General features: G+C 44.9%; 1 protein-coding gene across 2 annotated transcripts in view; it reads left to right on the top strand.

Moving 5' to 3' along the window:
• Nucleotides 1-13,766, top strand: part of IDNK (IDNK gluconokinase) — a 152,804-nt gene extending 139,038 nt beyond the window's left edge. For both annotated transcript variants that reach the window (XM_085633168.1, XM_085633164.1), the window contains one exon: nt 12,289-13,766. In XM_085633168.1, the coding sequence (XP_085489294.1) occupies nt 12,289-12,643 (355 nt within the window). In that variant the 3' untranslated portion in view covers nt 12,644-13,766. The remainder of the gene's footprint in view (nt 1-12,288) is intronic.
• The last annotated feature ends 12,487 nt before the right edge of the window (nt 13,767-26,253 follow it).

Here is a 26,253-nt window from a genome sequence, read left to right as displayed (position 1 = left end):
TAGTATGGCACACACGATTCGGAATCTCTCCGGCCGACTAAGTATGGTTTAGACCTGTCTCTAACAGGAGGAAAGCAAAATCTATTTTATCGTTTCGCAATGTCTATCGCGTCAATTTGTATAAATCCCCGGTGTGGCTGTAAGTAAACCGGGGGCAGACAGCGTAACAAAGCTACTTTGGAAATCGCCCTTTGTTTAGGAAAAAATACCTGGGAGCATGTCTTAATAGCTACATTAAAAACCCAGAGTCAAACGAAGATAAAAGCGCATGCAAGCAGTCAAACTCACCTCTCCGTCGGTGCCTCGGTCCTTCCTGTGTTTGTGGGAGGTACCGAGGCTTTGTGTGACGAGAGTATAAAGCGTGAGTGAGTCATGTGACGCTTCACGCTACGTTTTGCAAATGACTCGGGGTGATGACGATGGAGAACTACAAGATGACGTCACTGAACCCAGAAATGGTAGTTCTTACACATTCATGTGGATGTATGATATGCGGGTGGATTGGCAACAAGTGTAAACGCTTGAGAAAGGGACACAATCAATGTGTCCGTTGCACTACTAGATATTACGAGTATAATGCTAAGAAATCCAGGAATCAAGACAAAAAATCCCCAAGACAATTCCTATATTACGCAGAACAGGTAATACACCTTGTCGGGGAAATGTTAAACTCGTAGTGATCTCTTTATCAAATCATGGGTCAGAGTCCGACCCTTTACAGAAGAGTCCATGGAATAGAATCATTCAGGCCTTTTGTGTCACTTTGGAGTTTAAAAACCCAGCGTTGCTCTTTAGTGAATAAGAATTTAGCCTTATCACTATTGTGGGACGGTATGAATGGTTTCTCCAAGACAGTCCAGGAGAAATCGTCTGCCTGATGATTAAGCTCCACAAAGTGTCTGGTGAGTCTCGTATTCTCTTTCCTGCATCTGAAAGTGCTTTTATGTTCGAGCATCCTTGTTTTAACCTTACGCGTCGTCATGCCAACATACTTCAGATGGCATGGACATTGTAATAGATAGATAAGGTTATCACTATTGCAGTTGGAGTAATTCTTCTGTATCCAAGATCTGGTCAAGCCTAGATCTAAAGTTTTGGTATGTTTGGTTTGTGGGCATACTGTACAGTTACCGCACGGGAAGTGACCCTGGACTGGTGGAAGGTTCCAAAGGGTGCCTACTCTCCTTGGTTCTAGTTCCCTAGTGCGTGTATGTACTAATCTATCCCTCAAGTTGGATCCTCGTTTGAAGGCAAAGAGTGGTAGTGGAATGTTAGTCTTTGAGGTATTCAAAAAACGCCAATTCTTCCGAATGCATTTCTGAATGCCATTAGATAGAGTACTGAAGGTGTTCACAAAGGTTAAACGACCTGATGGTGGTTTTTCTATCTTCTTCTCTAACAGAGCCTCTCGATGATTGTTGAGAGCGCGTTTGCGGGCATTCTTGACCAGCCTCTTAGGATAGAGTCTTGCTGAAAGTTGATCAGTTAAGACATTCGCATGATGTTTGTAAAGATCAGTTGATGAGCAATTACGTCTCAAGCGTAAAAATTGGCCATATGGCAGATTGTCGCGCAATGCCTTAGGATGCTGACTATCATAACGAAGCAGCGAATTGCGAGCCATAGGTTTGCGATATAGCTCACTGCCCAATCCTGTGCTTGTTGCAAAAATGGACAAATCGAGAAAGGCTATCGTAGATGGGTGCATCTCTAGAGTGAACTTCAAAAATGTATTCTGTGTATTTAGCCATTCCTGAAATTGCCTGACCGATTCTTGATCGCCCCGCCAGATCACGAGGATATCATCGATGTACCTCTTCCAGAGTCTGATAGACTCATGGAAGGGATTCACTTCGTTGAGGACGTGGTTCTGTTCAAATTTATGCATGTAGAGATTAGCTAGAGACGGTGCAAAAATACTACCCATGCTCGTACCTGAGACTTGTAAAAAGATCTTGTCCTCAAATTTAAAGAAATTCTCCTTCATGGCCATGCGTGCCAGGTCCATGATGAAGTTGACCGGAGTGATGGAATTGAGTTCTGTTTCTCTCAGAATAGAAGCAATTGTATCTAACGTTTCATCTTGTGGAATAGAGGTGTTGAGTGATTCTACACTGGACTCTTCTGTAAAGGGTCGGACTCTGACCCATGATTTGATAAAGAGATCACTACGAGTTTAACATTTCCCCGACAAGGTGTATTACCTGTTCTGCGTAATATAGGAATTGTCTTGGGGATTTTTTGTCTTGATTCCTGGATTTCTTAGCATTATACTCGTAATATCTAGTAGTGCAACGGACACATTGATTGTGTCCCTTTCTCAAGCGTTTACACTTGTTGCCAATCCACCCGCATATCATACATCCACATGAATGTGTAAGAACTACCATTTCTGGGTTCAGTGACGTCATCTTGTAGTTTTCCATCGTCATCACCCCGAGTCATTTGCAAAACGTAGCGTGAAGCGTCACATGACTCACTCACGCTTTATACTCTCGTCACACAAAGCCTCGGTACCTCCCACAAACACAGGAAGGACCGAGGGACCGACGGAGAGGTGAGTTTGACTGCTTGCATGCGCTTTTATCTTCGTTTGACTCTGGGTTTTTAATGTAGCTATTAAGACATGCTCCCAGGTATTTTTTCCTAAACAAAGGGCGATTTCCAAAGTAGCTTTGTTACGCTGTCTGCCCCCGGTTTACTTACAGCCACACCGGGGATTTATACAAATTGACGCGATAGACATTGCGAAACGATAAAATAGATTTTGCTTTCCTCCTGTTAGAGACAGGTCTAAACCATACTTAGTCGGCCGGAGAGATTCCGAATCGTGTGTGCCATACTAAGTAGTGACCGGCTAGTTACACAGTCTGATACGCTTGAAACTCTACATTAGACCTTAATACTGAAGTATTCATATACATATAGGCACACGATGCCGACAAAATAACCCCTATTAACTACCTTTGGGGTTCTGCTGTACACGCTGTGAGTGTGCCATTTTCATAGTTAATCGGTTCTTTTTATCTTAACAGCTGTAATAAAATACCGATTATTGCGATACACACTTAATACTCCTGGTGATTTATTCTTACTGGACACATGACTGGGATTCTGTCCCTAAACCGCATTTTAACAATTGCTAAACAATTTTTAACACTACCTTTGGTTTGTTGAATAATTCGCCCTACATGATTCATACTTACAGGGCGGGGTCTCAATTACCTGAGTTGTAACCGGGTGAGGTGAGGTCTGACGCTCACGCAAGTAAGGTGAGTTGGCGTTTTTTCTCATAGATGATACACTGGTTGGTACTGTTATGAGATTTATTTTCTAACTTTGTATACAATGAGGAACATTGAAACAGAACACAACCTATCGTTTGTATTTTCTTTCAACAGGAGTGAAATACACCCTACTTGCCGTGAGGTCGATAGGTACCAGGTTGTATTGTTGGACAACTTGTCACTTTTTCTTGTTTTTCTTAATCACTTGCAGTAGCAATTATGTATCGGTCCTGAAGAAAGCCGGGAACACATTCCCATCTGGCTGAAACTAGTCGACCCCTATATGACGCAACCTATTAGTTGAAAGTTGCCGCTACACGCCTTTTAAATAGGATTGGTACAGAGATATTCATTAAACATAGTTTCTTCTGTCCAACTCCCTTTTTAAATTTTCACTTGCACTGCACTTACTACACATAGTATCCATCAATAGAAATACATATGGCCACTCTTGGTCGATTTCTCTCTCCAACTTGTACTCTACTCTGATCTTGGCTACTACATCTGCCTCTTGGTTTGGAGGAGTAGTAACAAGATGGAAGGATTACCAAGTGATGACACTGGCCTCCCTTGGCAGTTGATGGGAATCCGTATCTAGAGTTCAATGTTCTATCCCCTCTTGGTACCGCCAGTAAGAGATGAAACAGGTCAAAACGGAACCTTGTCAATAAAAAACGATCATAACCAGACATAGGCCATGATAAATACGGTTCCATTTGTAGACATGTTTTAAGAAAAACATGTTTCCTGACACTGACTTTCAAAAGCTCACTCGCCTCCCGGGCGAGATACCTAGTTGTCAAAAATGTATTTTTCACGTAAGTAACATCTGCTTTAGTTATGATATTTGGGATTAAGAACAGGTCCGGCCATCCCATTTCGGTAAAATGGTCATTGATGTACTTCAACCACGGGATCTTGAACCTACCATCCCAAGTTAGGGCTTCTTTTAGAATGTCATGAGTAAGAGGTATATCGTTGTTTAGCCAAGAGTTCAACCAGCATAATAGGAGATTTGCTGCTATTCTATCGCTAAGGAAGGGTACACCTAACTCCTCGTGTACCGAGAAGTTTCCGGTTCCCCTTGGCAGCCTCAAAACCTTCTTTAAAAAATTATTTTCTACAGCCTCCAGGACTTGCATCTGGCTATAACCCCAGAGCTCGCTACCATAGCAGGCAACGGCAACGCTCTTAGCTTGATATAGTTTAAGCAAGGCAGCCACCTGGCTATTTCCCATTTTTCTCGCAAAGCCAAGTATGGCTGCGTTAACGCGTGCTACCTCGCCCTTTTTTTTAAGAACAGCAGGGCTCCAAGATAATTGATCATCAATAAGGACCCCGAGGTATGAGAAGGTTTTGGAAGTTGGAATTTTTTCCCCATTTATGATGAAAGAGTTTGGTTTTCGCGACCCTTGGCCGATTTTCATAACATATGACTTAGAGTTATTGATACTTAGGCCTCGAGACTCCATGAAATGAGTTTAAAAGTGTCTGGAGACCGATTGCTGTCCTTGAAATAAGGACAGCATCGTCCGCGTAGAGCAGAACTGGAACACCTTTTCGGCCTACATAAGGGTAATCCGCACCTGTTTTCAACAAATACTCCTCCAGCTCGTTAATATACAAGTTGAAGAGGAATGGGGCCAGGATACATCCTTGTCGGACACCCCGATTAATTCTAATATCCCCCGTCACTTTCAGGTCTTGAGTGTAACGGACATTAGCTCTTGTATCGGAGTGCAAATCAGCCAATAGGTGAATTAAAGTCTGCTCAACGCCCATCTTTGACATAATGTCCCATAATTTACCTCTGTCCACGCAATCAAAAGCGGACGATAGGTCCATAAAAGCCGTATGAATGGTTCCCTGCCGGGCCAAGGTATATTTGCCTATGATCAGATATAGGTTCAGACACTGGGTTACTGTAGAATGGCCAGGTCTGAAGCCATATTGTATTGGGGATATAACATTATTCTCATGTGCCCATGTTGTTAACCTATTCAAGGGTCTTAGAAGATCATTTTGATGATAATACATCGGATTGGGACAGAAATTCCTCTGAGCTAAGTGCGAAGGCCTATATTGGGAACCCGAACGTTGAAATGAATAATTTGAAAGTTCGACTTGATGTCGTGGTAAGGGCCTAGAACGCACATCCTGCTCTTGAATTGATGGTCTAATGGGATCCTCATTTTTATCAGGTGATGGATACAATTTTGTTTCAGAGGGCAGCACTACTCTAGGATGGAAATAGAGTAAGTCATGGACTTCAATCGAGGTGTTATAATTTAAAGAAGGGCAATTAAGAATATATCTTACTGCCCTTTCATCTCTGAAATTTATTATAATGACTTCTCCCATGCACTCTTTTTTTGTGTGTCCTATCCAGGGGAGACGCCTAACATGCAATATTTCTCCATTTATTTCTGGAGGAAGTGGACGGTTCTGGCTAAGCCAATGTATGACCTTATTTTTTAATTGGGTATGATCTTCTCTTTTTCCTTCTGTTAAAGGAGGGACTTCAGTGAAAACCACCACGAGGGGAGCTGCTTCCGGAGGTAGGTCCACATTGTGGTTTTTAAGAATGGGTGCCACTTTGGAGTCTCCTTTAACAGTTTGCTTTTGAGTAATTTGTTGGGAATTACATTTCCCACCCACCTCCACCTCTCTGCAGTTTCCCTCAAAAAGATGTTTTTGCGGGGGTAACAAGTTCATATTTTTTTGTTTAACCTGCGTCGGTGCTTTATCTCCTTGTTGTTCAATGGTGTTTACAACTTGGGCAGTAATTGGAACTTCCAATTGGAATTTTGGTAGACTTTTTATTCCCTCTTTGATTTCCCCAATAGTGTGTTCTAGATTCTCCAACTTGGAACTTATTCTTTTTAACCTCTCTGATAGTGGTGATATAAATGATCTAATTAATTTTTCAAAGGTTTCAATATTTCCCAATAAGTGGGAATCTAGTCCTTCAGATATTAAAGGGTGTGATGGTTTCACCAAAATAGATGATGTAGAGTCTTTTAATAAGGAATGTTTTGAAGTATCAGGAACAATTGGGTTAAACTTGTCCCTCTTTAGTCTGCTCCCCTTCTTCCTTCTTTTCTTTGGTGGCGGGCCTTGTGGTTGATGATTTTTTGACATTTTTGAAATACTGATAGTTTTTTGCATACTCAAGGGAGATGATGATAATAACTGGGAAACCGATAAAACATTTGGCTCCGAATTTGAATCTCTAAGAGACGGAGACGGGGTTATTACTTGCACAGTAATTAAGTCAGGTGAAAGTAGAGGTGATGATAAGAGGGATCTATCTTTAAAAAGTAACGGTGTGTCTTCTAAGAACGAAGACTCAAACGGCCTACTTTCACAAGGCATGATGGATTGAGTTGGTGAGTCTATCAATAATGTAACCTGAGATAGACACTTATTTTTTACAGCCTCGATAGAGCGGCGTCTCTCCGCCCGACGTTCCTCAAGAGCAATATCTCTATCAATTGCTGTATTAGGCCTAATTAGATAGTTGTCCAGGGTTCCCCTGCTAGTAGTGATAGTCCCTCCTAACGTGGGTTTCTCTTTGGGGACAGGTGGAGTCATGATAGTGGCAAAATAAATATGAAAGCACACACAGAACACCTATATAGAGCCTCGGATACACTAATAATAACAAAGATAGCGATTTGTGAATACTTCAAAAATATGATGGAAAACGCTTATCTAGTTTAGATGCACTGGATCAGACTCTTGGCACTAACACAGTGGAGTGGCCCGCCCCAGCCTCCTCAGTCCACTGAGGGCCACAGAGGGCCCGCCCTTTGCCCGGGCTTAGCCCGGCACGGTCCCGCGTGGCGGTGACTCGATGTGATTTTAAGCGCCTCCGGGCGCGAGAGCACAGGAGGCGGGTTCTTGTTCCGGTTCCTGTCCGCCACTCGGGATGTAGGGAAATGTAGTCCCCCTCCGCACAGCGGCCGCGTTTGGATGGCGGCAGCGGGAGGGAGACAGACAACACACGCAGGACACCACCCAGGAAAAGTGTTCAGGTAAGGTGGAGGTTCAATCAGTCCTCTAGAACAAGTTTCAGAAGTTCGCCCGCTTTGCCAGTGACTCGATGTGATTTTAAGCGCCTCCGGGCGTGAGAGCACAGGAGGCGGGTTCTTGTTCCGGTTCCTGTACGCCACTCGGGATGTAGGGAAACATAGTCCCCCTCCGCACAGCGGCTGCGTTTGGATGGCGGCAGCGGGAGGGAGACAGACAACACACGCAGGACAGCACCCAGGAAAAGTGTTCAGGTAAGGTGGAGGTTCAATCAGTCCTCTAGAACAAGTTTCAGAAGTTCGCCCGCTTTGCCAGTGACTCAATGTGATTTTAAGCGCCTCCGGGCGCGAGAGCACAGGAGGCGGGTTCTTGTTCCGGTTCCTGTCCGCCACTCGGGATGTAGGGAAATGTAGTCCCCCTCCGCACAGCGGCCGCGTTTGGATGGCGGCAGCGGGAGGGAGACAGACAACACACGCAGGACAGCACCCAGGAAAAGTATTCAGGTAAGGTCGAGGTTCAATCAGTCCTCTAGAAACTGCATAATACCCTTCCCAGAGCTTCTTAAAATTGCCCAATACTGACTTCTATTACAAGTGGTCAATTGTGATGAGCTACACAGCCATAAAACCCCCACCAGCAATTACCTTGGGTTAAATACTAGAGAACTCATGCATGACATTAGTGATGGTCCATAAAATCGTAGTTTTTCTCACACAATTAGAGATTCTAAGGATATGCCTGAACCCTTCAAGTATATGATGGCACAGTCGGGGAATACTATGACTTTTTAAGATTACACCACGTCACATATGATTGTTCTTTGGGGTATGTGCCAAGTACATTTTTGGGATGACAGTCCTACTTTTAGGGCATTTGATGGTACTTTTGAGGAAAATAACATTAGTTTGAAGACACCTGACAGTACTTCTTCAACAGGTCTTTGCTTCAATTTTGATCAGCATTTTAGAGCACATCACTGTCACCCCTGGGTGTTGCTGAGCGTTGGTAAGTAAGTAAGTAAGTAAGTAATTTATTTAGCATAGTTACTTAAAACCATTGCTATACAACATAGATTAAGAGCAGAGAGTAATAAAAGTACAATTCTAATAAAATCAAAATAAAACATTCACATTTCCTAAGTTCGAATGTACGCGCGACAACTTCATGAGCAATAAAGTTTTTAAAAGGATAGTTCAAGTTTGTGTTTGTAAGATATTTCTTCTTTCCCAATATCCTCATGAGCTCATGGGGTCAGTAATGTCAATCGACAAAGCAATATTAAATCGATAATACAGGGACCGTTATAGATTGATTTTTGCCATCTTTTTTCCCACTGCCTTCCTAAATTTTACGAAGCTGCAGTTCAAGCGAGGGTCATGGGGAGAAAAACAAGCGAGAACTGCCTTCCTTCGTGTGCGGATCCCTTGCTGATTGAAGTGGTGTATCAACAAGTGTTTCCGTTCATCACGTAGTTTCTCGCAAGAACATATCAGGTGCAACATATCCTCTTGCCCCAAGCCACATAGCCGACAAAGGGGATCAGCTTTTATTTTAATCCAGTTTGGAAGGTTTTGAATACAGGGTAACAGACCCACCCTGTGCTTTAAGAAGCACATTTTGACGGATTTGGAGTATCCCTCGGCAAAGTAGCTCTGTGGTGCCTTCGTTGTATACGAGTTTAGGGTCACCCAGCCATACGTTCTTTTAGAGAGGGCTGCCTTATCTTGGACCCATGAAAGTTGTTTGATCGATTTCTTGACCAATTTTTTAAATGTTATATGATTTACTGGGGTATCCCAGAGCTGCTCTAATCCCGTGTTCATCAGGCTTTTCCCTAGGAACTTAGCTGCTGCTGAGGACGGGTATTGTGCTAACTCCATCCACAAATGTTCATTTAATGTTCCTTGTTTCGATTTCCTCACTTTGTCCCAGGCTATCATGTAGGCTCCCTGCCTTGCCAGGAGCTGTGGATCAATGCCGAATTCGAGCCTGATTTGAGCTGGTGAGGTTTGCTTGGGCAGGCTGAAGATGATTCTATAGGCAGCTGTTATTGTGTTATCAAGGATCTTGGCGTCCCTTCCTCTAAGTGCCTCGCTCCCATAGGTAATTGTTGGGAGAAGTTTAGCGCGGATTACTTGCGTCAAGGGCAGAAGAGAGGGGCCAGAAAGTTTGCGATTTAGAGACTTCAGCGAGATTGCCAAAGATAACCCTTTCCCTCGTATACTCGTTCTCTGGGCAGAGAACTGCCCACCGTTGTCGATCTTCACTCCTAAGTATTTATATATTGGGGTATCTCCAATTCTTGTCTTGTCCCAGTACCATGATGTTAGTTTCCTTTTTTTCTTGCTGATGGTCATTGTCTGGGTTTTCTCAAGATTTATTGTAAGCTCATTTTTATTTGAGTAGCATTGTGTTGCATTCAGGAGGTGCTGAAGTCCTACCTTGGTATAGCTTATAAGGACGATATCGTCAGCATATAGTAGACAAGGTAGTTGCAGTCCTCCTAGCTTGGGAGCGTGGGAGTTGCAACCGTTTAAAATGGGGACAAGATCGCTTAGGAACAGGTTAAATAGGGTGGGGGCCAGGACGCAGCCTTGTTTCAGGCCCTTGTTGGTCGGTATGCGCCTGGACAAAACGGATCCATCCCCCACCTTTATCTGTACCCAGGTCTCTGTATGGAGGTTAATTAGCAGGTCCAAAAGGGATCTCGATATCCCCCAGTCGTTCAGTTTAGACCATAAGAGGTTCCGGTTTATGTGGTCAAAAGCGGCCTTGTAGTCAATGAAGCAGAAGTGAATGGGCATTTTGTTAGATTCTGCCTTGTCCATTAGCATGCCCATACTCAAAATATTAGTCATTGTGCCTACTGCTTTGGCGAAACCTGTCTGGTTGGCCGGGATTAAGGATCTCTCTGTTGCCCAGGCTATCAGCTCTTCTAAAAGGGCACCTGCAAAATATTTTGCCTCGTTGTCGATTAAAGCCACCAATCAATAGTTTTGAGGGGAAGCCTTGTCTCCTGCCTTATAAATTGGGGAGATAATTGAGCCCTTCCAGGAGCTTGGCAGGATCTTGAAATGTCTTATCTCCAGAAAAAGGGGTTCCAGGGCTGCTGCCCAGCCTACCACATCTTGTTTGTAGAGAATTGGCGGGATTCCATTCGGCCCTGGTGTTCCCTCACTTCTTCCCTTCTTAATTAGGCGCTGAATAATGTTTTGTAAATTCGGCAGATTCTCTCTTTCGCTCGGAATGTGCCATTCTGTGGAGTTTATATCATTGCTCGTTGGAAGTTTTTTGTAAGTAGCAAACTCGTGGTCCTGGTTATTTCCCGCAGCCTGGTTAAAATGGGTACCAAGATAGTTTGCCCATGTGTCCTCTGAGATGTTAGATGAGACCCCATGGTGCGTAGGTCTTATAAATGAGTTTATTGATTTCCAGAACCCCGCCCCATCGTTCCATTTAATGTCAGAGTGAAGTCTTGCCCATAGATTATCCTCAGAGGATTTATTTGCTTCCCATTTTGATTTTTTCAGTGTTAATTTTAATTTCCGTAGTTGGTCGCGTTTTACTATGTCCATGGGTTTCTGTTGAAGTTCTCTCATTGTACAATAGATTGAGGTTTTTATGCCTCTAATTTTTCCTTTATATTCTTGAGAGAATTTGCTCGGTCTTTCATTGCCTAATTGTGACTGTGGCTTGGATCTTGTAGCATACGTGGGCATAGTATTTGTAAATTGTTCCCATTTTGTGATTTCGCTGTATCCAGAGCAGCTCCAAAAATGCTGTTTTGCCCTTTCCACTAAAGTTCCGTCTATTGCTGTTGAGTATTTAATTTTTTTGAAGTTGACGGTGTGGATTGACTCTTTTGGTTCTTTCGATATCTCAAAGTTAGGTTTTACAATCTTAAAGATGGTTTCTTGGGGGCAGTGATCGCTGTCTCCGCTGCGGCCTATCCGATATGATTTTAAGAACTGGAATAGTGGTAATGAGATAAAGGTATAATCTAAGATGCTGCTTGTTCTTGTTGAATGAAAAGTTGCAGCTGGGGGGTTATCTCCAGAGGTCCTTCCATTTAGGGCCCTGATGTTAAAATGTACCAGATCTTCTAGAATCTTGTTACCTAGTTTTGTTTGCTGAGTGTTGGGGTGCGAGGTTCCCACTGAAAAGCCAGGTCTTGAGGAAACGGCAGGAAGAGGGAAGAAACAATCAGAAAAAACGTAAAACAGAGGGCAGAATAACGCGAAGAAAAGGCAAAACAGATGGCAGTAAAACAAGCAGAAAAGGCAAAACAGATGGCAGTAAAGCAAGCAGAAAAGGCAAAACAGAGCAGAAGAGTGCCAAACAGAGGGAAGAAAAACAAGCAGAAAAAGGCAAAACGGATCAAGAGGTGAGGAGAGGAGGCACAAACATAGGGCAGCAGGTAGACAGGCAGCAGAGGGTAGCGGATTGCGGGAAAGTTGGACAGAACGGTTTCAGAGGGAGCTGGCACATAGAACCTAATCTGGTATAGTGATGCAGAAGCACTTCTATTGTTATTTCCAGCCGACCATACATGTTTCATGAAGGCAACAGTATTTTATTACTCTCATATCCACAGGTTCAAGTGCCATGTGAGCTACATTTCTTAATAACTTAATTTCGTTTGTATTATGAGGGTTATCTTAAGGAATTGGCAAAGGTATATTATGCTACCCTAAGGATTTATAGCAGTATATGAGTGTCAATGACAGCCTTATGGAGGGTATATGAATCAACGAAGACGGGTCTAATATCCTATTGTAAGCTGAAAATAAATTAAAATAGTTAGAAGAAAGTAGTGCTCAGTTAAATGATGAACTTATTTCAGGAACAGTGTATGAAATGATGTACTGATTACTTTAAATAAGACATTTGTAAAAATAAAAATAAAAAAGACAGCATTGTTTATTGGCAGTAATAGTAAATGATGTACACAATATTTTTTCTTTAACAGAGAAGAATCTGCTGGCCAAAACATGATTCTGGCTTGTTCAGCTCTAAAGAAAATATATAGAATTATATTACAACAAGGAGACCGTGATACTCTCTCCGAAAGTAGCTCGTTGGATGGAACTAAAGGGCTTACAGTGGAAGAGGCACTTTATGTCCACTTAGATGGTTCCAGAGAAGTTCTTCACAAACGTCTGGAGGAGAGAAGAGGACATTTCATGCCTACCATCTTGTTACAATCCCAGCTTGACACCCTTGAGCCCCCATCCTATCCGGAACACTTTATTACTATTGATATAGAAACAAATGTGTCAGACATAGCTAGCCATATTGAGAGGTCAATAAACGTAAAACAATAGATTAATTCAAAGAAGTCTTCAAAAAAGTAACTGTACTTTTACAAATTGTTTTACCATAAGTGCTTTGATTTTTATTTTACTCTAAATTTGGATTTTATTGATATTAAATGTAATTTTCAAGACTTTTTGTTAATTAAAAAAAATCAGGCTTGAGGAAACGACAGGAAGAGGGTAGAAACAATCAGAAACTGACAAAACATCCAACACCTGGGCTAACTTCACCTCTTCAATGTCCAAAGTCACAAGCTGGATGAAGACTGACCATTTGAAACTCAACCTAAACAAAAAAGAAGTGGAACGCTTCAGCAAGTACATTTCCCTATGGAATGCTACCTAGTGAACAGTAGATATTGGACCAATACTCTGCCCTGTCTATCAAGGCAAGAACCAGGACACAGTGTTGGACAACTAACTCTGAATGACCAACCAAGTCAACATGGTCACCTCATCCTGCTATCCACCCTAAAGATCTTCACAAAAATAATCAAAGGGCTCAGAATCTACACACACACCCGTCACCCAGGCTCTCATCACCAGCAAACTGGACTATGGTATCGCCGACCAGAAGACTTCAGATCATACAAAACTTGAGTGCCCAGATTCTCACTCAAGCTCTCTCTTCGTTCAAACCTCACACTTCAAAGAGCTCCACTGGCTCCCCTGTACCATAAACGCAAACTTCTCAAGCTCCTCACCCATGCGTACCAAGCCTTGCACAATCTGTGTCCCACTTACCTCAACAGCCACATCAATTTCCACACCCTGGTCAGAAACTTATGTTCAGCTTGAATCCCCCGCATCTGCAGAATCTCAGCTGGCGGCCGGCTTTCTCGTCCCTTGCACCCAAGCCCTGGAACAGCCTCTCCTCCACATCAGAGCTGTCTCCTCAGTCCTTGAATTCAGCAAGAAACTGAAAACATGGCTCTTTACCTAGACTTCCAACTCGGACAACTCATTCCTCTCTTAGCTAGCGCTTGGGTACCTACCCGGATGACATGAGCTCTCTACAAACATAGAATGAACTGCATTATGGTTCTGAAATCTGTTTCTGGAATGTACAGTTTTATTTTACAACCAAAGTCCAAAGACAAGAGAGAGGCAAATAAATTAATATGTAATCCAACTATTAAGAAATTTTGTCCAACATATTTCGCAATACACAATTGCTTCCATAGAGTGACATTAAGTCCACTTTATTCCATTCAACTATAAAATCTAAAATAAAATGAATGACATCAGACACAGACATATATGCATACATAAAATTAGAATCAGTATAGTAGATTGCAAAAAATGCCACTTCTAATCAATCAACAAATATAAAACAATATATTTCATGTATATGTAGAAGATGTAGAATAAATGAAATACAACAATTTACATAAATTCCCCACTACTTTCACAAACTTTGAGCCATAGGTTTACCTCATTTTGGCTGCATGAACCCTTAGGGGCCGATTACGATGCTTTATGGAAGGCCTTCTAACGGCATTTGAACATGTCTTTCCGACCGAATCGGAAAGGTTTCTGACCAACCGATTACGATGCTAGTTAGGCGTTAGGAATATCCTAATCCGAACCTGACGGCATTCAGAATGACTGAGCCGTATGGAGCAGACTCGTATGTCTCTACAGGCCGCGTTTCCGAACGACCGATTATGATGCTGGATTCGGACAGCCTTTCCGAATCGTGCTATCTGACTCGAATTGGCAGTTGGAATCAGACTTTGGGGGCCCACAGCGGACCCCCTTGCATTGGAGCCTTCCCAATCTAGCCCGTGGGGGTACCCATGAGCTCCCCTCCTTCCCAGCCATGCACTGTGTGGCAGGCACCAGCGCGTGCCCGCTACACGGTGCCCTATTTTCCCCAGCCACCCCTTTCCTCAATGGGAGTTTATGCATTAGGTCAGAACATAGGCTCCCATTGAAGTCAATGGGAATCTGACCGAATCATATCTGGAAGCATCCGGATGCATCGTAATCGGTCGGCCGGACTCTCCCAATCCACGTTGGTCGGAAACCATTCCCAAACCGATTCGGTCAGAATGATTTCTGAACAGCATCGTAATCGGGCCTGATGTTGGACGGACCCGTGTCCATACAACATCACTCTGGAACTGGAACCGAACTACCTCCGGTCATCGGTTCCAGCCCAGGAATTAGGATGCGACCGAACCCTGTTCAGTCGCAATCCTATACTTTCCTATGAGAGAATGTATTCTCTCATAGCAAAGAGCAGGGGTGTAGTTCATCCCTGCACCCCGTGCAGGCACTTTGGGGTGCAGGGTTCAACAGGGGGAGGCACCGCCTAGGCTGCCATTCAGCATTCTTGCACCCATGGGAGCCCTGTTGGGGGACCCCAAAGCTGTTTCCCAATGCCTTTCTGTGCTGGAAAAGACGGCACGAAAAGGCAGTGGGAAACTGCCATTGTAATCCCTCGGCCAGAAAGAGCCGGCCGGGGGATTACTGCAGGGTTTCCGGATGGTGGACGGGCTCTCCAAGCCCGTCGGAAGCCATTCGGAAATCCGAGTCGGATTCCCTTCCGACCGAGCCCATCAAAATGGCTCTGTGGGAACGGAATCCAAACAGCAGATTACGATGCGGGCAGGAGAGCTCCGACCTGCATCGTAATCGGGCCCTTAGTGTTAACTTGTGTTTGCGAGTGCTACCTTGTTTGCTAGACTACCCATTCTATATACATCTCCACTGTAGTACGGTGCAAGTCACTCATAAATAAAACTCCTGGTTTTATGGTACATATTTTGTTTGACATTTCTGTCTGTATTTATCAATATTTATTTTATGATAATTTTATCTGTATTTATCCATATTTATTTTGGTATTTGTAAAAAGTTGAAGCTGGAACGAGTATATTTCTAAATTTATTTAACCCAAAAAAATGTGCACTTATGCCTGAACAGGTTTCAGTGATATAAACACACTCAGATGATAAGATATGCACTTATAAGAAAACATTCAAATTTTAGTATCATTGTTGTGCATATGTACTTCTGTTTAAGGCTCTTTACTAAAATTCCTTTATTTTTTTAACCCTCTTACCTATCAATCTGCTCATCTATTGATGATTGACGGCATTTAAAATCACAAAAAAAAAAAAACAATTTCCGTTTTTACCCACATTAAAAAAGAAATTAAGAGAAGAAAATAAATGTTTTTCTGTCTGGGTTTATCTGTAGAAAGGGTAGCAGGGGCCCAATTGCTTCTCGAATTGCGGCTGCTGGTGCTTTATAGTAGAGGAGATCTTCTCCATGCCCAGTGTCTCATAGTTCATGTAGCCAGTTGATATGTTCTGGCACATAGTGCGTACCTGAGTGGTCTGAGAGTACCTGCCTGGCTGCACACAGCGCTAGAGTTATAGCCTTGCCTCTATGTGAATGGAGGGGGTATGTGAGAGTGTTGGGGAGGGCGAGGAGGATATAGCTAGGGAACCGGGGTAGGCCCGTGTCGAAGATGTGGTCAATACGCTATATCTGTGTGCTTCTGCCTTCACATGCTTGAGTAATATGGTTCCAACTTGCCACTAGCAGTCTGAATATCCTGCCTCACTTCTCTGTCAATGTCAAATAGATGCTGGGTATAATTAAATGTTGACAACTGCCACTTGCTGATGCTACGCCTCATTTAAACGCCATGCAGCACTTGCCGTCTCTCCTAAGTCAGCTCCCACAATAAAGGTGAAAGCTGTGTAATTCACCTGCAGGGACTCCTGCATATACAGGGTCTTGCCTGACACAGGTGTCTTGCTTCACTGAACCCCCAACATCCGAATTCGAAGTCACACGACCAGTAAGCTTTGCTTTTCCTCTCGTCGACATCGTCAGCTCCCTAGTGCTTCTATTTTTAGAAGTTTATGCTACGACCTCTTCACAATGAGCTTGCAGACAACTCTTCGCCAAAATTACGTTGTGAAGAACCACCAAACCACAAGGGTAAAAGTGGTTTTATTCTTGAGATATGTTGAGCGTGACTTCTCACTCTGCCAGCTCCCAGAACCCCTATGCTCTCATTGCAACACACAGCTCTGCCACATTCCAATTCTCCTTAAAGAAACCTGGCAGAATCCTGCAACTTTAGTGAGAGATAAATAATTAGCATTAAAAAACATGCATTACAACATTTTGTGAACCATGGGACCTTCCATATGTGGATCCCGGCGATCGCCTAATCTATGAAGGACCAATGTTTCTCCGAGGCAGGCCTGTGCCACTGCAGCATGTAGCGCAATTGGCTGGCAAGATAGTAAGTGGTATGTTGTGGTATGGTAAGACTGCCATCTTGCCTGCGGAAGTTAGGCTCAGTTCTGGTCTTTACGAGGTGTCTTGTCCCCTCAAATGAAAGGCCTGCTCATGCATTGTAATTTGGAAAGGAGAAGGGGAGGAGTTTGAGCTGGGAGGGTCTGCATGACATAAAGAATTTTGAGTAAGATAGTAATTTTTATGGCCGCCAGACGACCCAGCCAGGAGTGACCCTCCCGCTGCACTAAGCCTGTAGGTCGGAGCTGTCTGTAGCTATCAGAGTTTTATAGGTGCGCTCCGCTGTTTTAGATACTGTGAGCACAGCATGAGTCACAGGTAAGCGGAAACAGTGAGGTGGTCGTTGGCCATGGTGGAAAAGTATCTGGGATTTCTGAACAATGATGTTAAAGCCAGAAGTGTCCCCAAAGAGGTGTAGTTTATGAAGAAGGGCTAGGACTGAAGTTAGGGGATCATATAAGGAGACCAAAACATCATCAGCATAGAGGGCAAGTTTGTGATGCTGCCCTCCCATAGTGATCCCAACAATCTGCTGATTCACTCAGATTTTTTTCAGCCAAGGGCTCCATATATAGAGTAAAAAGGAGGTGAGATAACAGACATCCCTGTCTCATGCCCCAGAGATCCTGAAAGGGTCATGAAAGAAGGCCATTAACCCGTACTGGGGATTGGGGCAGATATAACCGCTCCATATCCATCTGCAAAACCAAGGGCGCAGACCACATTTTTGTAATGTAGATAGCAGGAAGGGCTGGTGTACTCTATTAAACGCCTTCTCAGCATCAAGAAAGTCCAGTAGTGCAGGCCTACCAGAGCAGGAGGCCTTATCAATAAGGTGTAGGATGTGTTTGCTGTTGTCGCTGCAGTTCCTCTCTGGAATGCAGCCCACCTGAGCAGGGTCTACCAGTTCCTGTATATACTGGTTAAGCCGTCCGGCCAGGACCCTCGTAACCAGTCTGGTATTAACATTCAGAAAGGCAACTAGGACAGCAGGTAGAGCTTTGCTGTGAACTGCCCTGGCTTAGGGATCCCTGAGATCACTGCGTCCCACATGGTAGGTGATAAATGGCCCAAGTCTACAATTAAACGGGGAGAAAAGGGGTGCCAACTGTGGGCAAAACAAAGGTCTTGTAGAAAGCTTGGATGAAGCCATCTGGAACCAGCGCTTTCCCAACCTTTAAGCCAGAGATACAGGAGATGATCTCTGCCAGCTTGATGTCCTCCTCAAGTTGAGCATCATCCTGGAAAGGGGGCAGTGCAATAGGTGCTTCAGAGAGGTACCGAGCTATAGCATCGTGCTCACACTGCTCGGAGTAGAGATTCAAGCAGAAATGCCCAAGTTCCTGGGCGATGGCCTCGTCTGTCTGGGCCTCTGTCCCTTCCTGGCAAAGAATCCATGGCACACATTCCTTGTGGCACTTTGGCCTGGAGTTTGCATGCAAGAAGACGACTGGCTTTATTACCGCCGGTGTAGTACAAGAATATGTATTTGGCTTTGTTATAGTTGTTAAGAGCTTTTATCTCCTTGCGGGCAGCGGACAATTGTTTCCAAACTGAGTGCACCCGGTCTTTTTATGATGGGCCTCAAGATCCTTCAGTTGGCTTACAAGCTCTAAACCCTTGTCTCGCCGGAGGGTTTTGAACCTTGCAGATGTGGCAATGAGGGAACCCCGGAGCACTGATTTGAGGGTCTCTCACAGTAGGGAGGGGAGACTTCTGGCGTATCATTGGTTTGGAGGAAAAGATCAGTTTGTTCCTATTTCTTGGCCTGAACCAATTGATGTAGTGGTATAGCGTTGCCACATTTGGTAATGGGAGCAGGAGTGCAAGAGCTTATTAAGATAGTAATAGGGGAATGGTTCGAAAGGGCAGATACGCTGATGTCTGCATCCTGGACATAAGCCTGTAACGAGGAGACAGATAGTAGTTTAACCACAAGTAAGATTACCACGTGGCAGAGTAGTGAGTGAAGTTGTGTGCGGAGGGGTTCAGTGTCCGCCAAGCATCCATCAGGCCCATTTCGGAGAGCCAAGGCTGTTCTTCTGACAGAGAAAGCACCTGTCTGTCCCACCCTTTGGACTGATTGATCCAGGGTAGGATGAAGAACCAAGTTGTAGTCCCCCAAATCAAAAGGTGTGTGGCTGACGATGACGCAACCAGAGCAAGCGTGTGCCACAGGAATGTTTCTTGTTGTTCGTTGGGGGCGTAAATAGTTGCAATGACAAGGGTGAAGCTCTCCAGCTGAATTTGTAAGGCCAGAAGTTGCCCTGGGATCTCAGTAACTATGTGTATGACCCGACCCAGACATTTGTTGGCAAGTAAGATTGCTACACCAGCAGATTTTTTTAGGGCCGGATGATTGATATTGGTGAGTGAATTATTTGGACCGAAGGCGTGGGCAATCTATTTTGAGGGGGTGAGTCTCCTGGAGGAGGAATATGTCTGCACCAGCATCCTGGAGCATTCTCAGTGTCACCAGCCACTTAGCGGGACATTGAGACCATGGATGTTTAAACTAAGAATATTGAGCATGGTAATCCTAAATGGAGATCATGCAGTGTGTGCAGAGGGTGTAGTAGTGCCCCCATATGTGGCAGCCAACAGAAACCAAGTTCCAAACAGCGGAATGAAATATATGTATTAGTGTGTACATATCGAGGCAATCGTCACCGTGGCGGGTGATCTAGTATCTCAAGAAGGTCGGGGCTACTCTGCGACCCTCTGCAGTAGGTATAATGCTCTGAAGTCTGTTCAGGCCCCTTACACATCCAGTTAGGAGCCCATGGCAGATTCGCCAGGTAGCGGAGAGTTGGAGACAAAATTACTTCTCTCAGGGGGTGTCATCTGGGTCCCCAGGGTGATCCACAACGGGACCCGGGGATGTAACTGGTGAAGGAGGGCCGACTGTTCCCTGCGGATCTCCTCTGCGGAGGGTCTGCGTGCTGAATTGTTAGCGGCTCGCTAGTTGTATCATTGGTATCTCTTGGTAGAAGTGTATCTGTTATGTTTTGATGCATTCACTGGGCTACCTGGGGGCTCCTCCAAGTGCAGAATAGAGTTTGGCTCTTCTACCATGCTGACCAAGTGGGTGGCATCATTCCATTGGAAGGTGAGGTGGAATAGGTAGCCCCATTTGTACCTGACAACTTTAGATTGAAGAAAACCTTTGGCTGGGGAAAGAAGGCATCGTTTGTGGAGAGTTATCAGAGACAGATTCTGGTACAATCACAGTTTAGCACCCTCAAAGTCAACAGGACCAGCTGCTCGAGCTGCATTTATGATGTCCATAATGAGTGAAATAGCCTTCAATATCTCCATTCACTGCCCCCGTGGAGATTCACGAGTGTGAATTTCGGAGCGACGGGAACGATTTTCTAAATCTTTGTAATGTGTTTTGAGGTCTGTGGTCTGATCCCTCAGCTCCATAACATCCCAGTGGAGGTTGTCAAGTTTCTCTTCTCGCTCGTCTGCACCGTCCTCCAAGGTGGAAACCCTGTGCCCCAGTTCGGATGAGGTCCTGTCGGACCTGCTTGAGATCATCTGTCAGTTCTTAGCGAAGGCTCGCACTGTCATCTCTCAGTGACCTGAATAGGTTTTCCATGTAAGACCTGGTGATGGGGGCCTCCATGTCGCCCATCGAGTGGCCAGTGGGCAATGACTCAGGCCGACTTAGGTTGTCCGTAGGCGCCTCTCTGTTAGATTTGATTTTCCTGGCAGCAGCTTTGGTAAGCATGTCTTTAATGTTAGAGTCTTTTTTTAGGTCCTTTGTGTGCCGCCATGTCGTTGGGGGTAAATGCAGTGATCGCAAAGTCAGCGTGAGGGTTGGAGTATGAGAGCCTGGATCAAGGGCGGGGACAGCTCTACAGGCTGATGGTGGAGATAGCTGAGCAACAGAGTCTATGCCACACCACGCACTGGGCTCAGGGGGCTCCATCGGATCACCGGGCCCACGCCAAAGGGAGCAGCTCGAGTTTCCCACACCGCCACCTGGATGTAGCAAGGGAGCGCCCAGTGCGCACACTTCTATTAGAGAATCCAGAGTTGAAAGGGAAGGCGCCACAGTAAGTCCAGGCCCTGGCTGACAGGGTTCACGGGACAGATGCACAAGAGTCCAGGAGAGAAGCCAATGCAGGGATAGAGTACAAGTCACAGGATGGGTGACCTTGGGCGCGGTTACCACTCAGGAGTGGGAGCTGTTGTGATCCACCCGCACCGCCCCTCCACAGCTTCAGGTCGCATGGATACATGGGAGGTCAATTGAGACATCAGGCAGGTCCCCATACCGCAGGCGAGACCGTCACTCCCAGGATGTGCCTCTCAGCACTGATGGAGGCACCGTGGTGGCCAGGACAGTCTGTGGAGGATGTTATGATGAGCCACCTACCAGGAGCGGAATCTGGGAGTCTATGATGCTGGCCCTTAGCAGGTGCAGCCCGCCCCTGAGAGCTGCACCGCTACTCGCTGTTCTGAAGCTGTCACTGGCCGGGATAAGGTGTTCATGTCCCCACAGGGGACAGCGGTTCAAGGCCCCAATAGTCCATGCTGGCAGCGCAAGATGGTCGTCGTTCACCCTACAGATCCACTTGTTTGTGCCCCACTATGGTGGGGCATGGTTGGCAGAGTTCTGGCTCTTGTGGGCCGGGGGGAGGTGGTTCAGGGCTGAGATGAGGGCTCAGTCGTCATCTGTGGAAGTGTGATGAGCTGAAGCTCCAGGGAGCCTGCTATCACCACTAGCTTGCTGTCAGGCTCCGAAGTGGACGGTTGCACAGGGCCGAGTCACAGACTCATTGCCATCTTGTAAGGTGTGAAGGGCCTTTCAGACCCAGTGCACCCACTGTCTAGAATGCTTCCCCACCTCTCCCATCAGCTCCATGATTGCCGCAGGGTCCACTACACCACAGGCTCTCCACCTCAGCTAGTTTGGCTGGCAGTCGAGGGGCTGAGAAGACAGAGAAGCAATTCGGGCGGTGGAGCCCTTGAGAAAGGCCCCCCTGATTTTCTTTTGCCTAGCACACAAGTCATGCAAGGCTTTGAGGCTTAGACTGAGTGAAAGGTTCTGAGACCCAAAGCATAATTCTGCATTTTGGTAGGGGCACAGCAAGCACGCCATCCGAAAACAATTATTGTCAGTGTCTCTGGACATAATACTGTGAAGGAGAACTCCATGCTGAATGTAAGAGAGGAACTTTGAAGCCATTGAGATCCATTTTGGAATGCACATGGTAACGCATGACACATGGTGGAGAGGCTGGGGGATAGACACTCCCCTGACTGGCAAAGTTTGTTGCTCCCATTCCTGTGCTTTGGATTATAGTATCAGACAGCAATGTGTGAGAGAATGGATACAAGGCTGCTTTAGTTAGGCAGCAGAGGCCTGCTGATTGTCTCTTTCAGAAAACCACAATTTTGTCTTGATGGACTGCATGGCAAGGGGGAGACCACGGTCTACTTTGTTGTGCAGAGGGAATGATCCAGTAAGAGACTGCGGGGTATTTTTGTGAGCTTCTTCTGCCGCCGGAGCGTCACTTTTTATACAAAATCATAATTATGAGGTTACACAAAGCCACTTTGCATGGCTTTGAATGGCCTCATAGATATGGAGTAAGGCAAGGAGGCACAAATAGCTGTGTTGCCTTACTCTGCACTAGGGAGGCATTACAGTGGCTGTTCCCACGCAACACCCATGGATTTTGACGCTTTCTCAGATTTACAAAACCAAGTAAATCTTGGGATGCACCAAAACCTTACACCTCCTGAGGGGAGACGCAACGAGGAGAAATAATTTTATTTCTGCTTGTTTTTTCCTCTTTTCATGTGTGCTGAATTCTGCAGCACACATAGAAAAAGGAAAAAGCCTGCCAGGATTGTTTTTTGTGCAGAAAGATGCCCCTTCCTGCACAAAAACAATCCTGTTGACAACACAGGCACCCTTGCACCAGGGGGAGAGGACAAAGAATACACTGTATTGGATAAATACGGTGCATTCCTGCCCTTTTACTTTGATGTAGGGCAGCGCAGCAAAATGACTTGCTTCACTGCCCTATGCCAAAACCTCATAAATGAGGGCCTGCATCTTTATCTCTCCCAGAGGTGGTACTCCCAGGGCTGTAGGTGAAGGGGCTAACACATGAGTGTGCTCAAGTTTAGGGTGCTCTGGTTTAAGACATGCCTTGTCACTACCTACTGTGGGAGCCACCACCTGAAACAAAGTCTGTCTTTTCTGTAGAGGAAACCCCTTTGGCTCGGTTCCGGGACCCCAACAGTGGACTCAACATTACCCCTCTGCAACACGACTATAAAAGTGGGACTGAAACTTAATTTCAGATTTCTTTCTGCCTGAAGAGATAGTATTCTGCAGAGTACCAGATGAATTTATGAGATCCATGGATCGCCCCCCACAAATGAGGGGATATCACCAGGAAGGTCTGTAAGCAGCTGCTGAAGAAGTCTTCCTCATCCTTTGATATTGCATTATGTGAATGCCAAAGATAATTCCCGAATAGGATAAATCTATAGGCTTCCATTGGACTTCTAGTTTCAAACTTGAGGCAAATTCCCATGAAACTCAATGAAAATGCCATGGACAATATCACCATATGCAATTTCTGTGTTCTCTAGCATGGTATCATTCTCTCTTGTCAGGCTGATAATCTCTGGTTCTTTTCTGTGTGACAGCATAACATATATCCAGAAATGTACCATCCCCTTCCTCCTAGCAAGAGCTTTTCTTTCTTGTGGCAGAACAGGCTGAGAGCCAGAAGACAGTACTATGATTAGACAGGGTTCAGCCGCTACCCAGACATGCAAAAGGAAATAAGAGTTGGTCAGATGTTATTTCCATAGTTCTAGCCATGTGAAATGCAACTTCACCTGCAAGCATTGAGTGAGTGCAATGCTCTCTCCGTCAATGTCAAGGCATTTGGAAAGAAGAATGAATAGAAGCCAAAGATAATTTAGGCATGATCCTTAGTTAGGTTGGTGGGCAAGGTGACGGTCTTCATAAAAAGAAAGAAGTGTTGCATTATTGTGAAAGTTTGTAGCTCTCCAACTCTTCTGCTGAAATCAAAGCCAGGAGAAGTGCTTTTTTCCAGAAAACAGATTTGAGATCTATCATATGGATGAGCTTGAATGGTGAGAGCATCGGTTGCCTCCGATAGTCTTTTTTTGATATACCAGTCATGTAAAGGCAACCTTGAAGGACTTCATTAATGACACCCCCAAATTAGGTGGGCTTTCAATATCTACCTTACTTGCTGATAACACATTGATTGTATCCAGACCGCCAATGGATATGCAAAACAACCTCAAGAAATTTGAAGAGTTCTGCAGTCGATCTGGGTTGTCAAAGCCACAAAAACAAACTTTAAGGTACGTAATTCCATAATTAATTGGAGTTAGGTGGCAAAACAATCTCTACAATCAAAAACACAAAAAGGTACGTCTGATTAAATACTAAAAATAAGAGCTAACAAGAAAAAACATATATATATATATTCACTGAAAAAACCATAGGTTTCAGGCACGTTATAGTTAGGAATTAGCATTTAAAAAACCTTAGAAATTCACTGAAAAAAACCATAGGTTTCAGGGGCATTATAGTTAGCTGGACTTTCCATTGAAATTCCCCCGTTATAGTTAGTTCAGCTAACTATAACTCGCGCGCCCGCAATGCACTGCTGATGACGTCACATATTACATCACTCATGACATGGTCAGTGACATCACTCATGACATCACTGATGACATCTCAAATGACAATGGAGGGCAGGAGGAGTGGACTGGTACATCATGCTAAATAGAGGGCAGTGGCAGCACATCAGACCATGCATGGCAGGAGGGAGGAGGCTAGTCCATGGATTGAGACAACAGAGGATAGGGAGGAGGTGGATGGGGCAGCAAGCTAACTGTTCAGAGAAGGTGGGTATTAGGAACTTTATTGTTTTTAAAATGTGTGTCTGTGCCAACTACCTAAAATATGAACAAGTATGCAGCATAATCTCACTTTTATTCAGGAAGAAGAGGACGTTTGTGACTGTGACTCCGGGCTCACTTGGCAGAAACACCCCCTGACCCTCCACCCCCATCGCAAAATGTAATGCCCTTGAAAAGGGTAGGTGGACGCAGTGTTATATAGAACATAGTCCTGAGAGCACGATTGAAAATGAAAACTAGATGTAGTATATGGTATAAACTATGCACCAAAAAGTGTGATATAAGATGAACCGGGGCGTGAAATATAATATGCAATACATTGTGCGCAGTGACAGATTCATTGGAGAGCGTGAGATAGCACAGGCACTAGCGCGTGCTATGCGATATGCGCCTTGGAGTGTAATATGCACAGGGCAGTGTTGTGTAACATAACTAGTCTCTAAAGTTGTAATATAAAATATGTGCTGGGGAGTGTAACGTTGCATATGCACTGTGACAAAGATATGGATCCCAGATTGTAATACGTATGGCATAGCGCTGTGCGTTATAACATACACATCGAGGAAGGCACGTTAGATGGGGCAATATAACTCGTGCGAAGGCAAGTGTGGCATGACATATTCACGGGGTGGTGTTACAGTGCACATGGGCTAGAGAGTGTCATAGCATACTCACTAGCTGGTGGAATACAACACAGAGGTGTGAGGCAATCGGCGGGCACTGGTGGGTGTAACACAGCATTGGGCTCAGCCAGGAGCACGCTGTGACTCTCAAGTGAGGTTCGTCTCCTTTCCAGAGAGTAAAATAAAAAGTATTACACATCCGGCGGTGGATGTGTTTTTTATTACCCGTGAGGGGGGTTTCTTGCATAGTTTGGTTGAATTTTTGTCGAATCCCCTCTGAATGGCTTGGTGTGCGTGTATATTAAATGTGCCCGTCAATAGCTACCCATATTTGTATAAATAAACAACAAGGGTGTCTACTTGGAGAGTACCCACCGGCGGGGGCGCCGGGATTAGGCATGGTAGGGCGTCAGACACGTCAGAGCTTCACTAGCGGTGTAAATACATTCCATGTGGATTCATTCTATGCATAGTCGCCTTTTAATGAATATCACGCAAATCGTCATGGTGATAGGTACATACGGTTTGTCCAGCATGTCCTAGGTGTTTCTATAAATATATATATTTTTAAAATAATAAAAAACAAAGGCCGGCCCCGGGGGATGGGGTCCCCGGAGCCATAAGTGGCCTGAGGAGGGGGGCAACGCAGCCCCCTCCTAAAGAATTTAAATAAAAAAAAGGCCATGACCCGGGGGTTGGGGTCCCCGGGGCCGATTAAGGCCTTGGGAGGGCGCCAAATGTATTTTTCTCAACAAAAAAAACATAGGGTGCAGGCCCTGGG

The sequence above is a fragment of the Triturus cristatus genome, chromosome 2_1 (assembly GCF_964204655.1).
Source record: "Triturus cristatus chromosome 2_1, aTriCri1.1, whole genome shotgun sequence".
Lineage (NCBI taxonomy): Eukaryota > Metazoa > Chordata > Amphibia > Caudata > Salamandridae > Triturus > Triturus cristatus.
The sequence above is the reverse complement of the archived record's forward strand: the minus strand, read 5'-3'. Positions and strand labels throughout refer to the sequence as shown.